Source organism: Colletotrichum siamense (assembly GCF_013390195.1).
Source record: "Colletotrichum siamense strain Cg363 chromosome Unknown KSG_Cg363_contig13, whole genome shotgun sequence".
NCBI classification, from domain to species: Eukaryota; Fungi; Ascomycota; class Sordariomycetes; order Glomerellales; family Glomerellaceae; genus Colletotrichum; species Colletotrichum siamense.
The window spans coordinates 173,636-190,157 of NW_023501026.1; the positions used below are offsets into that span (position 1 = coordinate 173,636).

The 16,522-nt window shown below is 44.5% G+C and overlaps 1 protein-coding gene across 1 annotated transcript; it reads right to left on the reverse strand.

The window, feature by feature from the left end:
• Nucleotides 1–14,451: 14,451 nt before the first annotated feature.
• CGCS363_v015057 (uncharacterized protein) lies at nucleotides 14,452–15,900 on the reverse strand (the record flags this gene model as incomplete). The annotated part of the gene is made up of 3 exons (XM_036646906.1): nucleotides 14,452–15,046; nucleotides 15,114–15,397; nucleotides 15,469–15,900. The coding sequence occupies 3 exons, from the start codon at nucleotides 15,898–15,900 to the stop codon at nucleotides 14,452–14,454; spliced, it is 1,311 nt and encodes a 436-aa protein (XP_036487874.1).
• Nucleotides 15,901–16,522: the final 622 nt, after the last annotated feature.

Genomic DNA, 16,522 nt, shown 5'->3' on the forward strand with positions numbered 1-16,522 from the left:
TTCGAACTGATGAATGCCGGCCGGAATTACAAATAGCAGTAATCACCTACTACCTGTGCCGGCCCTGTCCTCGTCCTGTGCCGGCCCTGTCCTCGTACACCTTCTCAGACCAACTGCGCCCAACGCCACGACTCAGCTTCCCTCTACCGATAGCTTTTTCAACAACAAAAGCTCTTCAGCGTCCAAAACCAATGATTCTAGATTCCAAGCCAGGTTCTTCAGCGATATATTCGGGCGGCCGCCCCGTACCTTTGTTAACAACTCAACCCCACCGTCGATCTACATCTATGTCATTTGGCCCAACTCTTCATCACATCCACATTCAGCCAGACTCTCGTAACATCTCACCATACTCACCTTACCAACCTGGCTCAGTCGTATAATGACTTTCACACATTGGGGTCTCGAAAGATCGTCCCTGGCACCACTGAGCGAAGGGGGAAAATGTCAGCGTCCACTTATATAAACCGCAGCCTTGGACGGGCGAATATGATCTCTTAGAACGATAAAATGGCATCTCGCTTCACCGGGGTGATTTTTCTCAGTGCCCGTGTCAGTACACAGTCGTCATGCAGAGACTTTTGTGCATTCCGTCTGTCGTCAATGCTTGCACCGTTGCCACAATCTCCACAGTCTCCGAGGTTCTTCAACGGTTCGAGACCTTGTTGAATTGCGATTGTATTATCCTACCGCACAGTTGAGTGAACTAAAAGGCCAAGGCGGCGGAACATTGACCATCAAGTAATTTTCCGCCTTTGCGGAGCTTTCTCCGTTTGGACGGTACTTCTATCATTTGGGTCGCAGAAGTCCCTCCGTCAACTCGTGTGGCATTCTTTCCCTGGATCCCAAGCACTCGCATTTCTCATAAAGTGAGGAACGAAAGCTTCAACCGGGATAATTCTTCGGAATCTTTCTTCCCTTCTAACTTTTTTTCTTCGCAGTTTGCCGCCTGGAGGCGCACCTTGTTGACTGCCGTATGACTCTCACGGGGAAATATTCGAGGGCCAGGATGGCCTGGGCTAGAGAAACCTCTATGGCCATCTATGGGGGTATATGAAGAGAGCGCGAATCGCCAGGGGGCAGGCACCTAATTCTTCGGAAAGAGCTGACCGTGAACTTGATCTCGAAAAGCTTGCTTTTTCACTATGATCACGAAGTGCCCAACGAGACACTGTTGTGATTCTCTTCTCATCTTGTCTTTGACACAATCTCTGAATAATTCGTTGGTTTCAGAGAGCTCTCAGCCATTCTGAGAGAACATCAGCACATGAAACAAGCGATGTCAGCCATGGCTCATATGACGGTGGTTCAAGGGAGCATTGGTCTGGAGACCATCGCGCCTAGGGATTCCAGCGCTCAATGTATCTCTAAAAGCTTTTATTTGAGACAGCATAGATTGTCCCTTCGCTCAAATTTGACCAATGCCAACAATCCGCTACCGCCTCCTCCCATAGCCGTCGACAATCCCTCAGCTTTAGACTAACCAAACATAGACGCCTACCATGTCGGAAGGATATCAGAGCTTGATGCAACAGCCTCCCATCCCTTCTTTCTCCCTGCCAGGATCTGTTCTCAGTCGTTAAATCCTGGGTCGGGAGACCTCAAGGCGGCCAAGGTTACCTTGTATTGGTCTACTCAACGATGGCCTTCCACTGCCTCATCCTGATGAATAACAATATCACTAAAGGTATCAAAGGGTCTCACGCAGCCGAATCCGGCTTCTCCAGTCTTGCCGGACAAATCGGTCGATCTTGGGGTTCGGAAAGGCGAAAGTCTACATGTGTTGTCTGTTGGAATGCCAATTATAATCACATTGGAATCCGAAGATGCCCGGTGGAGTGTTCGTTCAATGTGAGCAAGTTGTGCGTAGGCTTTGTCTGTCTCATTCATTGCCTTCGCTGTAAACCCTTAAATCCACCCTTGAACTCACTCTTTTGCGGTGTTTTCCCGCCTGCCGGTCGAGCTTCAAGGCGCCTGAGCGGGCAAGTTGCTTCCCAGGTTCTGTGTTCCAGGCATGGGCCAAGAGTGCACTTGTATTCATCGATGTATCAGGTGTCGCTCTTGTTCGAAGTATAACGAAGCCGGACTTTCCTTCATCTTGTGTATCGGCTCTTTCTTGCAGCGTCTCGACCCAGGCCATCTCACACAGCTTCCACACAGTTCACGCTAGATGTACTGGCATGGATGGATGTCAGCTTACACTCAACTAATCTTGCGCTGACTGTTTGTGTTTACTTCAGCTCTGTCACCAGCACACACATGAGATCAGATTGAGACATACTTACTGTAGTGAAGTTGACGCTTATGATGCCCGGAGCATCAAATTTTCAACCTTATTCAGTTTCTTTCATGTTTGGGGGTCTCGGAAACTTTGATAAGCCTTTGGAGCCTTGATATTAATGTCATTAAGAAACACAAACACCAGACTTGCTGGACGGACGACAATTAGGTCGGTAGTGTTGGCAACCCCAGCAAGCACTATGAATACTATACACAGGGAACTCGCGCTCATTGTGTTCGGGCATGGACCTCATGTATGACGTAAAACTTTTACATTCTGTGTTATGCGGAAAGGGTCAACGCCCTCTTCCCCCGAACCGCAATGGGTTTTCAGAAAGTACCCGTCTGATGAACGTTGTTCATGAGGTGCCGTCAAGAGATTTCTGGAGACTCAGCTGCTTGATCTCCCTCAAGCCGGGCAGGGGCATCAATGTAGACCAGCAAAAACTCATCAGCCGGTTATCAGAAATGAGAGTGGCGTAGAGTAGTGTAGTCTAGACGACTTCTGCGTCTTGCTTTGTCCCGTACAGTTGAAATGGAAGTGAGATTTGGTGACGTTTGCAGACAGCTTAGTGGGGAGAGAGATGAAACGCCGTGTCTGTCCCAATTTATACTTCCTGGCGATGAGGTATGCGCGATTGCATTGATTGAAAGCGATCTCGCGCAGCGAACACAGCGTGGGCATGTATTTAGTGAGAGAGATCTACATCCACGTCCGTTTGGCCTCCCGTCAGCGAATGCAGAGCAAAGGGCGTGACTGGCCTTCCTTCTTGTTTGGATTCCCTTGCTGACTTGGGTGATTCAAATTCGTCTTGGTTGTTGGGGGGCCCAGCGTAAAAATAGCACCACAAAAAGAACTGTGTAACGAAGGCCAAAAAACATACAACACCGGGCATTCGCCGGTCGTCACCGACCCGACTACTACTCCAGCCCTCACTGGCTTATCTATGGGAGAGCGGACGGGATCCCGAGTTCTCCAGTGGGTATGGTCGTATGTGGCAGTTCCATGAGGTTGACAGCTACATACAGCAAGATGCATGCAATTTTGGGCCAGAGTGCAGAGTGCGGCGTGCTGTGACTCTCACGCATTACTTCAGACCCGAGAGATAACTGGTGACGGCAATTTTGCAATTACGACCGGGGCAAAGTACATGTATGTAAAGTCACATTCCGGCAACGGCGCTCAAAAGATCGCTACAGGCTCTTTGATAGCGCTTTCGGTGATGACGTCGAGTACGCCAGGGCATTGCGGGCGAGCCAAACAGCTGCAATCGACTGGTTGTGAAAATAACTGCCTTTGAAATGGAATGCCATCCCTACCCTTCCATAGAGACGGGGGCCAGATCTTTAGGAAGAAAATGAGACATTTGGGCTCAGCGGAACTTCCTGCGGGCGAGGGGTCGCCCCAGCGCAAGGAATGAGCAAGTTCTTATTGTTTCGCATGACCGGCAAGATTTCTCGGTGTCGAGTGGGGCATCAAGCCGGAGGTGTGGGGCAATCGGAAATGGCCCCGGAGGTCATCGGGGTGGAACCCGGGTCAAGTTACGCCCACCTGTGACGGCTTCCACGTTTGAGTCGCAGCTGGTTCTTTTTACTTGTTCCATGACCGGTATATTCTCTGCCTCACTTTGGATTCCTCAGACGCAGGTGCGAACTGACGTGTCAGCTTGGAGCGGGAATCTCACTACAGAGCCCTGACTTCTTTGCGGATTGCACAGCCTGAACAAGACTCTCGCGACACTTTACGCCCCTATTCGTCACATTGACCAAAAAGCTGATAGATGGCTATCTCACCTCCAAATAACCCGTCGAGCGGGATTACGGACAGAGTCAAGGGAATACGAATGCCCCACGGTCAGAAAAACCGCGCGTCCTGGATGATTTAATTGGGTTGCCCCAAAACAAGGAGCAGCGTCATCGCAATGGGCAGGAGGTTAGCGAACACGGCACAAATGTGCATGCCCTCGTGCCGTATCGGCCTTATTTCGCCTCTCGGTCGTCTCGCCTCGCCACAATTCAGAAGCTCCCGGCCGTCAGCTTAGTAAGTTTTGAAAAGGGCTCCATTTCTTGATTAATCGTCGACGAGACTCGGTGACCTTCTCGCCCACGGTACCTGACCAAGGGCTTCTTTTGCGTCCGCGCATGGATCCGCATCACACGTGACCCCAGGGGTCATCCTCATTGAAGTAATACCAATGCCCTGTGACCCGTGCCAGGAGTTCAATCGCCTCTCCGGTTATTTTAGCCTCAAATGCCGCTTAATACTTCGCAGCGAGCCCCTTTTGGCTATTCTCTGTTTTTAAAGCCGGAACCTTCTCCCTCGCCCCATGAACCACATCGTCGCCGTGACGAATGCTCAAACAATCAAGGTGGTTTGTCCTGCCGATGAAAGTGTCCATCGCCGAATTCAAGTTGCGACCCTACAGCGTGAATTGTTCTTCCAAAGTTCCTAAGAAGATACTGCAAGTGCAATGGTCCAAATGGAATGATTTGTTCTCCCAATTTCCAGCCCCACGGTCCCACGGGCGGGCAAACATGACCTATTTCCGAGTCCAGGCCCGAGATTTGTCAAGAGAATCACAGAAATTGATATCAACCCTGCTAACTTTAATATGCTGAGGCCATGATAATCAGAAGAACGGGTGTTTATTGACTACTGCAATAACCTATGGTCGCTGCGTTTGAAATTTTATCTTATGTTCAAGCTGAGGCTTAAAAGAAGATTTAAACTGGGGCTTTTCCGTCGTCCAGCTGTTTGCCGCCTCTGACTACTCTACGTCACCAGTCTCGCCTTTTTATAATACCAATACAATGCCCAGGTGTCTTTGATTCAGCCACCGCCTTGATAGGACGGGCCTGGCCTCATGCTGCAGTGAGCAGGGTGAGGAGAGTGAGCCGGGCACCGGTAAATGAATTGGGGCCAATCCTTTCCACATGAGGAGCAATCAAGAGCTAGAGTAACAGATCTTAGGCAAATTGAATCTGGATAGTCACTTGAATATTGAGACATTGTCTTCTCACTTGTGGACAACAGCTACTGTGGCGCAGCATTCACGGATATCGACATAAGCCCCCTGCTGACTGTCGACTTTCCACGTCCTACATCACCTGATTACAAATTCATAGCCTGATCCATTATCCATCTTGAACCGCAGCTTCGAGGAGTCCGTCACCGGCGAAGATGTCTGAATCCATACGCCTTGGTCTTTCTCGATCTTTTACAAGTCTGTGGGCTTGGCTTCCCCCCCAATTCCGAATCATCCCTACAGGTAAGGGTCCATGGCACATGTGGCGCGAAGTCCTTCTGATATCTGTGCTTCTTGTCCTAGAGTCTCATCCAGATTGTGCACCGGAAGCGTGAAAGTGTACCTCAACTCCATCTCCATCCCCTCACGAACTGCGTCCTCGGTTTGGGGATCTCAAGGTTTTTCTCGCTGACCTTAGACTTTCTTCCTTGGCAGCTGAGTTTCAGATGTGTTGGCGCACCTTTGGAGAAACCAGAGCTTCCGCAAGTGCCAATCTTCGTTAATGCTGTCGGAAATACGCCGGTTTTGGGTACTCATACGCTCAAAGTGCTACCCCCGGATAGATTTTAAGCGAAGGCATCTGAAGTGCTAGCCAGCCTTCGCGAAGACATGCTGTTCCCATACTTTTTCGACGGAGGACAAGAGGATCGGTTCAAACGTGCCTTGTTGAAAATGCCAACGGAGAATGTACGGCTGATACCTTCAGTTCACAGAGAGCTTCAGCAAACTTTACGACACCCAGACTGTCTTTTACAATCAAGGCTTTCCTATTGCAGCGTCTATGTATGTTGCAAGGTCATGGCTTGAAGAATGCATGAAGAACCACGACGAATGCCACCGCGATCTTCGCTTCGAATGTCCGCGGCGTCTTGTCGACCTAGGTTCATTGTACGATGAAGAACAACACACCATCGAAAAGGTAAATTGCCCGCGGGAGATCAATATAGTCGAGACAAGTCGCCTTCAAAAACCCCAATATCTCGTTGTCAGCTATCGGTGGCCAGATAATCCAGACATGAATCAGCAGCTCCACCAAGCCACGGAAAGCCGTTTCTTGGATGGATTCCCGACCGCAGACCTTCCACGCGTTTTTTGCGACGCTTTCACAGCAGCAAGAATATTGGGCTTTAGATATATATGGATTGATGCCTTGGTAAGCTTCTTACACATAATAAACTTATATTAGCGTACTGCCGTACTTTGAACGCTATGTTGGTCTTCCTGACGCATTGCGCATTAGTGTATCATGCAGGGAAAGAGGGGTGACTGGCACACGGACGCTTCCAAGATGGCGTCGGTATACGGCAACGCCATACTGACGCTCTGCTTTGGCGACGGAACCGACCAGAAGCTACGAATGCCCAGTACGCGTCATCAAGCACCGACGAAGCCCTGCAGAAGCGAGCGGCAGAATTGCACTCTCGAAGAAGCCTCTAGGGCAGCATTAAGGCCATTTATAACAGGAAAGATTTCTGAAATTGACAAGAGAAGCCCCGAGTCCATTTACCGCTGGCTCGAGTCTACTGGTAATTGTCCATTCAGGCCCGAAAGTGAACTCGACCAACGAGGCTGGACTTTCCAAGAGAGATTACTGTCAAGAAGAGTCCTGAGTATCACGAGGAGCGGTCTGTTCTGGGATTGTTGCCGTCTTAGCGCAGCTGACACTAGACCCTCCGGCTTACGGGGTGATTATTCACCTGGTTTTCGAGACTCCGATGAGAGAAAGGTCAAGAAACAGCTACTCACCAGGAATCTGGATTTCTCCGAGGATCTTTGGCCCGACATTCATCTCATCTGGAGAAGGATCCTCACGGACTACACAAGAAGAAAGTTCTCTCGTGTCAGTGACCGAGTTATAGCTATTGAGGGTGTGGTGCAATGCCTAGCAGCTGTCTTGAATGACAAGTGTGTTCTGGGTATGTGTGAAGGGGACGTTGTCCGCTCACTCATGTGGTTCTGCGACCATACCACCGTCGAGAGTAAGAGTTGCAACGACATTACTGCCCCATCGTGGTCTTGGGCTTCAGTCACGGTTCCAATTCATTACAAGCTATGGCATCCTCTGGAAGGTTTCACGAACCGTAGGAAGGAATTAGTACACCCATACATTCGCCTGTTGTCTATCAAGGCCTCGCCGACGTACCCCGCCTCATTTTCTGACTTCAACAGGATGGTCGTTCCAGCGCAGCATCCCATCCAAGCCGAATCAATCAATCAATCAATTAACTAATCAAATTGAGGCTATTCAGAGATTTAATCAGATAAGCCTAAAGTACTAAAAGCTTAGTTAGCTTAAATAAGCTAATATTACCTAGAATAAGGTAAATCTAGCTTCTAGACTAATTAGATATTTTAAAATATTAAAAAAAAAAAAATATATCCCTAACTATACCTAAAAAAGTTTATAATTAGAAATATAAAGACCTATAATAAGATTTAAACTTATAACTTTATACTTTATTAGATAGAGTTAGGAATTATACTATTTAACTATATAAATACTAATAGATATTAATAAGATAATTTTTATTTACTAAGTACTTTATAATATCTATTTTTTTAATATATATTACTATAAAGCTAAAAGGCTAAAATATACTTTTTACTATATTACTTAATTAATATATTTTTAAACCTTTTATTAAAGCTTAAAAAAAGTTTATTTTTAACCTCTTTACTAGCTTTTAAAAATAACCTTTTTTTAATATTACTATTAGCGCTACTACTACTATTACTACTATTATACCTTTATACCTTAAAACTTACTTATATATACCTCTTAATATCTTTTTTAACCTCTTATTAGTTACTATAATACCTCTACTAACCTATAATTAATATATTAATCACTTTATTAGCTATAAAATATTAACTTCTTATAGTATTACTACTTAGATTTATATATTATCTACTACTACTAATAATATATTAACTATTAACCTAGCTATATATAATACTCTTAACGCCTTACTTTATATAATATAGAAAAGCTAGTAATTTATTAATATTAACGCTATCTTAAAAAAGAGTACTTAAAGCTATATATCTTAAATTATATAGGAGGGTATCTTTATCTATAAGATCCTTACTAACAGTATAAGAAGTAGTATTTACTAAGTTTACTAATATTATAATAAAATAAAGTACTTAAACTAACTTTTTAATATTAATACTATATCTACTACTACTAAATATCTTAAAAATAAGCACTCTATCTTCTAAAATAGCTAGAAGGCTAGCTATCTATCTTCTAATAAAACTAATAATCTTAAGCTACTACCTAAGTATTATAAGTCTCTCCCCCTCACTATATCTAAGTAGATAACCTCTTAAATTAAAGAGCTAGCTATAAGCTTCCTTATTAATATTAATAACCCTCTTATAATATTTAGTAATTAATATGTATAGTATATATTTACCCTATTTAATTATAATATTAATACTTAGATATATTAGTTAAAAACTAATTAGAGAGATTAACTTTAATAACTTTATAACTTTAAGAAGTAATAAATTAAGTAAGAGATATAAAAAGCTTTTATAAAGGTTTATATATTATTTAACTTATAGACCTCCTCTAATTAATATATTATTATTATTATTTTTAGCTATTTTATTAACTAGTTAAATAAATAAATATAATATCTCTTAGGTCTCTACTATTAGCTTAGTACTTACTCTAGTAAGAATATTATTATTATAATATATATAATTATAAAAAATTAGCACCTATTTAATAAGATTAATATTATAGTCTCTAATAACGCTAATACTAATAGTACTTATATTAAAGCTTTATATCTATCTATTTTATATTATATATAGAAATAGACGCTTAGTATTATTAAATTTAATACTATAGCTATATCCTTAATCTTATTAGTTATACTATTATTTATAAAGTTAATAAAGAGGTATTTAAATAAAAGTCTAACTATCTTATTAATATTAATAAGATTTAAGAAGACTTAGCTTATTAGAGGACTAAAAAACCTATTAATAAGCTTTAAAATATTATTAAGTATATTAGATTATTACTATAACGTTTAGAGGCTTTTTTATCTATTAATAATAAAACTAATAATAATAAGTATACCTTTACTCTATAAGAGAAGTTATTATAAAAGCTAAATCTAATATTAAGTAATACTACTTAATAGAACTTAATATATAATATAATCTACTACATTTTACTTAAATATAGCTAGATTATAAGCTATATATATTACTCCTTAAAGCTTAAGAATAAGGATAATTATATCCTTAATAAGGATATCTTAATTAATAAAGATTAATAGTTTTTATTAAGTTAAATAAGATATTTAATCCTCTCTACTTATAGATTAAATAATATAAAAACTAAAGTAAAAATAATAAATATAGTTAATTTTAAGAGATCTTAGTAAGCTTTAAGTATTTCTTAAATTAACTTAAAAACTAATATAAGCTTTATAATATTTCTACTTAAGAAGAGATTAATCTTATAACTATATAAATATCTTAAAGTCTCTTATTATAGTAATCTTAATTAATAAGGGTATTATATTAATCTAGCTAAGTATTAATCTTATAGACTTTATTAATTAATAGTATTTTTACTTATTTATAGTTTAAATATATTACTATATTATTATACCTCTTTTAAGCTATTAATTTTAATTCTTATATATTTATACGCTTATTAATTATTAATAACTAGTAAATACTTAATAACTACTATAAAAAGTTTAAAAAATCTCCCCTTTATACTACTACTATAATATTACACTTTAATAGAGGTTTATAATAGCTTAAAAAGTATTAGAATATTTAAAAGACTTATAAGTAGCTTTAAATTACTAAAGAAGGTTTTTAAGAGTACTAAGAGTAATAATATACTAAAATAGCTATTTATATTAATAAACTAGCTTATTAAGAACCTCTATAAAAGCTATTTATATTAATTATAATACCTCTAAAGCTTAAAAACTCTAATTATAATTAATAATTAGATAATAGCTTTTATAATATTATTATTAATAAGATTAATAAATTAGAGAAGTATTTTACTTTTTTAGTTACTTAGCTTATTAATAATCTTATTTAGTAATAAATTTTATATTAATAGACTTTCTTAATACTTAATAAGTTTATTTTTAATATCTTTACTATTTTAGTAATAGTAATTAACTATAAGAGGGTATTTAGTTTTACTAAACTAATACTAACGTTATAGAAACTATTAATAAAGTTATTACTATTTAAAGAAATATAGTATTTCTAAAACTAAGTTTAAAGTAATAGTATTACTATTAGTAAGTATTACTTCTAGTAGAAGGGTTAATAAGGAGTAGTATAATAATAAAACACTAAATAGGTATATTTCTAATATATTAAGATATTATAAAAGCTTTACTAACTTCCTAAATAAGTAATATAAATTAATTTAAACTAAGCTAATTAAATCAAATAAGTTTCTAGTGCAAAATTAGTTAATTAGATAAGCCTGACCCCCAGGCTTAGCTTAATTGATTGGTATGCTGCGCTGGGTCGTTCTTCGAGGTCCGCTTGCTTATGTGGAGCGGAATCATTTGTCCCGTGAGGGATGCAAGCTGTCAATGGACAACCGCTGGACGAGGAACTGGCCAGATATGCGACGTTATCTCGAGATGGGTCCGTGGAAGATCGCTTCAAAGGTCCCCGTACTGCCAATCTTTTGGGAAGGCGCTTCGAGGATTCACCAGGCCATCTACTGTTTAGTCTTGGCCCCCGAAAATTCAGAGCTGGTGTTTCGGAGAATCGGTGTCTTGGTCATTGCTGTTTCGTCCAGACCTTTATGCGTAAACGACCCTGATCTTTGCGAAGACGAGAGGTGTGACCCCGACTCCCCGCATCCAGACGAGTCTTTCGACACATCACAGTCGGTCATCGCCGAAGCTCCCCTAGCTTTCGACGGAGACGGGGTGAATACAGGCGCCAAGAGCTCTCAGGCAAACCATCCATGGTTCGCCGAAGCCTTTGGCTTCTCGTGGTTTTCAGATAATGGACCCGTTAGGGATCGGGGCATCAAATCTAGCCTTTCGCATTCAGTGCTCGCCAGATCCGGCGTGCCACTGCCTTCGGATAACCTCAGATCACGCAAGTCAGAAACGAGGAAGAGGAAATGCCAAGGGATGACACAGACTATTAGAATTATTTAACTAAATTAGTAGCCGTGTGCAGAACTAAATAGAACAACTATTAGAGTAATACGTCCGAATCTACTTACTTTTATCACTTTACTTATCTTAAGCATTACTTTATACCGTTAAAAGCGACCACTTTTAGGTGAGCCCCAAAGTGAGTGAAAAGCACTTGGACAGTGTATCCACTAGCTTATAGAGGCTTCTTGGCTCTCGCGACTCATGTAACACTTCGAACTACTCGGTCCTGTCATGAGTTTCTATTCCTGTGACCGGCCGCCATTGTAAAGATGATTGATTGCTTCAATTCTACCACTATGATCAAATAGCGTGAAGGATGTGGAGAGACGTTCGAAATCCTCGTTCCTCGGCTTTGCCTGGCTAGATGTAACCAAGAAGCCTTGTCTACTGACTGCCACCTCCCTATATCTTATGCTAGGAACATCCGGCTAGCTTGCGATTGTCAAGATTATGCTATTTTGGATTCAGTCACATCTTCAGCGACGTATTTTCAAGTGCAACTGTCGCAAGCTTTGTTCTTGACAACATTCTTTCAGCAGCTTTTCATCCATACAACTCTATCACTCTATGGTGAGCCACTGTCACCCAAATGTACCTCAGCGTGGAGCAAGAAGTAGCACCTCTTTCTGCCACAGTTCAACAAACAAAAGTCTGAATACCAATCGTCAGCTATGGAATCATATATCCTTCACACCCAACCATAGTCTTCATGAGGAAGCAAGCCTCATCAGACTGAGAGTAGCCCATTGTCATTGGAGTTGTAGCCCCCCCAACCCGCATGTTGAACGACGGTTCGTTCTTTGCCTTTTATTCCATTCGGTAAAAGGATATTATCTCACGTCCCATATCGTCAATCGCCATGCTACAAGCTTGGACAATGCAGCGAAATTGACAAAAGCGCCATGAATCAGGGTTGCAATATTGCTGAGAATACGTCGCTGAACTAGCGTGCGTACTGACTGAACCAAGCATGTGATTCATATCTCTACGTGATCGGCCTTGCCTTGTCCTTCCTGATCGCACGAAGCGGCTCGGTAAGCCACACCAACTCGCTGGAAAAAGGGGCAACAAGAACATTCGGTGGAAAGGGGCCAGATCCTTCGTAGGCTCTTCGCCTATAAAATATCCTGCCGCATCAGTCAGACTCAGGGTCGTAAGTCAAAGACACTGACCAAAACACCCGTTGTGTTGAAAGACACCCCCTACCATGGAGGTCGTCAGGATATATTGGCCATGAACTCCCCTCGTGGAAAACAACAAATATGCTCACTTGAGTCTGGTGGTGGATCCCTTTACGGCCGAAGTATGCGCAACAGCATGCGCGATTGGCGTCTCAAGCAAGTTGCACCTCCAACCTGGCCGCTTGAAGTTCAAGGCGGAAAGGCACACCACCAAATGCTTTCACAAAAGTAACGTACACCCATAAGAGGAAGACACTTGCGATATGTTAATGCATACTAGTGCGAAGCCCCCCTACTGTACTAGAAACTGCAGCTGCTTCCGAAATTTTCGTAACTTCAAACTCATCCATGCTGGTCTGCATAAAACACAGCAAAAGTTGATTGGTAGCTTGTTCATTTTGCGGTTGCGAGGATTCAAAAAGTCCTTGTGGGCATAACTCCCACCTTTCTTCCCTTCTAATTTTTTTCTCTTCGCAGTTTGCCGCCTAGAGGCGCACCTTGTTGACTGCCGTATGACTCTCACCGGGAAATATTCGAGGGCCAGGATGGCTCACAGAGAAACCTCTATGGCCACCTATGCATAGCTCCCATTTTAGGGGTCCCTGCGCCTTTTTCTTCATGTGGCCACTTGATGGTCATGCTGGCACCAACAATGCTGGAATTCCACATGTCAGTGTGCCATCTATCTTGGGGATAGCGATGTGCCTGCCTAAGTGCTGAGATGCCTTGTCTCGGCGGCTAGGGCTGAGTGAAGCGTTTATGAAACTGTTCGGTGAACTCACGTCATCTTTCTCGGGGCGATTCGGTGTCTCTGGCTCGAGTCATAAACCAGCAAACGTATCAGTACGGCGCATTTGATTTCTTGGCTGAAGAAGGACAGCAGCGCGGTAGAACGGGCAATTCCCTTGGTCCTGTTCGGGGCGACAGGAAAGTGGTGAGCCCCGGTTCAATATCTCGCAAATATCCGGCTGGCGATCGCTCTCTGCCGCAGCGAAGTGGGCGGTGGCTGGAGAAACTGGCGTCTTGTCGCAGGGATAGATATTTGCGAGCATTTGCGACATTCAGGTCAGGTCACACGGCGGTAAGATTTCATCCAAAAAAGGCCACGTATAAGACTTGAGTCCCGTGCTGTGACACACCGGTGCAGGTTTGAAATCGCAAAGACATCACCGGTAGAAGCAGCACGGTTGTCTGTGTGCGGGGTGTCTTGTCCCCGGAAGTTGGACATGGTGACGTGGGAGACTCTGGGTTTCTCAGTGGGGACTTTTGAGTGGAATTCCTGAAGCTATTCGTTGCTGTCTCTCTAAATGAAAATAAGAATGCGGTTCGGCTTGTCACGGATGTAGGCTCGGCTGCTGTCTCCGAGACAGGGGGACTTAGCAAGACGTGGAACTGCTACAAGTTAATAGAGCAGGGCTGGACGCAGTCTATTGAAAAAGAGGGCACTCCACGACGGGAAGCCGTGCCATCCCTTGTTCTGCCTCCATCCGAACACCTGATCTTGTCTGAAAGACTCTCCTCTCGCTTTCAAGCTGTTCAACGAGGGGTACAGGATCGAATTGGCCTGCCGATGCAGATATTATGATGGAAACGCCGACACTCGCTGAGACTGGCGCTGTACTACCGTCAACGCTGATGAGCTTCGCAGTCAGCAATCCATATTCCCTCAGATCATGCACGTACTCCATCATTCATGTCCTAACTGGGGAGGAACAGTGCGCCTAGAGGCTGCGATTCGTAACGTCGTTGATTATCATTATCGTTATTAACATGTCTGTCTCCTCATTCAAGGCGAAGGATGACACGTTGAAACCACGGCCAGTACGTCTCTTGTATCCAATTCCCAAGCAGTTGCAACACTGCAAACACCTTGTAGATCCCCTCGATTGTCTGCGTAGATCCGATTGGCATCTTGTGCCAGAGGTTGGTTTTCCCATTCGCGGCACGTGTCGCCGCAACGAAGTACCACTCGTGTCCCTGCACAATGATCCCGGGCAAAAGCGTCAGCCCGGCGGCTGCCGCTGGCGAAGGCCGGGGCCTTCGAGCGTCGTCTCCAGTCCGGGGAACCACTACACCACCCCTGACCCGCGTGACGAGGTCATCCAGCATATCCCAGTGCGCGAGAAGCCAGGCGGCCATCTGGTTCTGTGCCTGTGTCCAGTCATGCCCTGTGAGCTTGGTTTCCACTGAGAGTGCGATGGGCCGCTGGAGGAGCCCAGCGGTGTCAGTGTGATTGATGGACTGGAATGGGGAAGCGAGAGTCGCAGCAATCAGCTCGGGGGAGTCGTCTTTGACATAAACGCAGAAGTCGACCCTCTTGTTATGATGGGCTATTTTATCGAACCGTGCGTAGTCTGCGTGAATCTGGGCCGTGGTACTAAGGTAGTTGCAGTTAGAAACGAGAATCCAAGAGGGAGGGTGGGGGGGTTGGGAGGTAGGCGCACCAGCTACAGACGCCCATCTGTTGGAAGTGGCGGAGGGCGGCATAGAGCAAAGGATAATGGACAGCACAGTTCCAGTGGCCCTCGTGATGGCCCATCTTCTCGGCATCATCGGCTTGTCGCCATATCTCTTTGACCCACTCGACAGTTGGCGTAGGTCCCAGTTGATCACGGCTAGACAGGGGTGTTGAATCCTGAGGAGCACGACGCGGCGAAATACGGGCGAAAGATTTATTCTTGACCCAGCTAAACTGTCGACTGCGCTGCGCCTGGGAAACTAGGGAGTTCTGTGGAAAAGATAGTGGTTAGGTGACTGAGGCGACCAAGTCAGACAGATGAGGCGGGGAATAGAACCGACCTTGTGTGTGGGGGACACAATTCCACTGCCCTCTGCGAGAGTCTCTATGCGGCTCTCGAGTTCATCTAACAGAATAGGTCGGTCCATGCCACTCCCGAAGCTGACAGATTCGATGGCATCCTCCAGGCTCATGACGGCTTTTTGTTTCCGTGGACTCGGTTGGCGCGGGCGCTTCTTCCCCCTGGAAGCTGATGTCCCAAGGGAATGTGCTGAGCTGTTGATGGAGGAGGTCGTGGTGACGCTTCTCGAGTCTGCGTCCGACACAGCGGCCTCCGAAGCCATCGTCCCCATCGTCCTCTGTTGTTTTGGCGCCCTCGGGGTGGAATTGGGGTCCGGGAGGGGTGCCGACGGCTGTGATGAGTTTGTGTTCTGGGCGTTGGCGTCATCCTCGGCGGGCTCGTCACCGTAGTATTCTTGCATAGTCGTGTCCATGTTGGGACTTTTTGGGGGCGAGGGCAGACGGTGCGATGGCGATGTCGATGTTGGTGCCCGCTTGCGCTTGCGGCTGTTGCTGTCGCTTTCGTGGTGGTTGAGATATTCGGCAGGATACCTGGGCAGAGAGGATATCCAGGCGAGAACGCTATCTTGCGACTGCATCAGGACTGGATGGGCAACAGCGAAGCGTATCAAATGGTCGACGGTTTGACAACGCGTGGATGCCGGGCTTGTCTTGTGGATGGGTCAACGACATTGTGGTGCGGGTTCGGGGATTTGATTTCGGACCACGGTCGCGGGGCCACAGCAGCGTACTGGAGCTTGGGGGTTGGCTGGGTGACCTCACTCAGTGTCAGTGTCAGGGTTCCATGGGTGTCCTGTGCCAGCTTACCTAATGGAACACTTGCAATGCGGGAAATCCCCAGAGCCAATGGCAGCCCATCGACCAGTTCCTGCGAGTACCTACAAGGCCACCTATGCACGGGCCACACCAGCTGCTTACTCAGATTCTCGGTGTTCCCTGCGATCAGTGACATCACGTCGCGTTAGGTAAGGCACCTAGTAGTAAGTAGCAGGCCCCTGAGGAGAGCAACGCCACATCGCCCGCGCCACTTCAAGC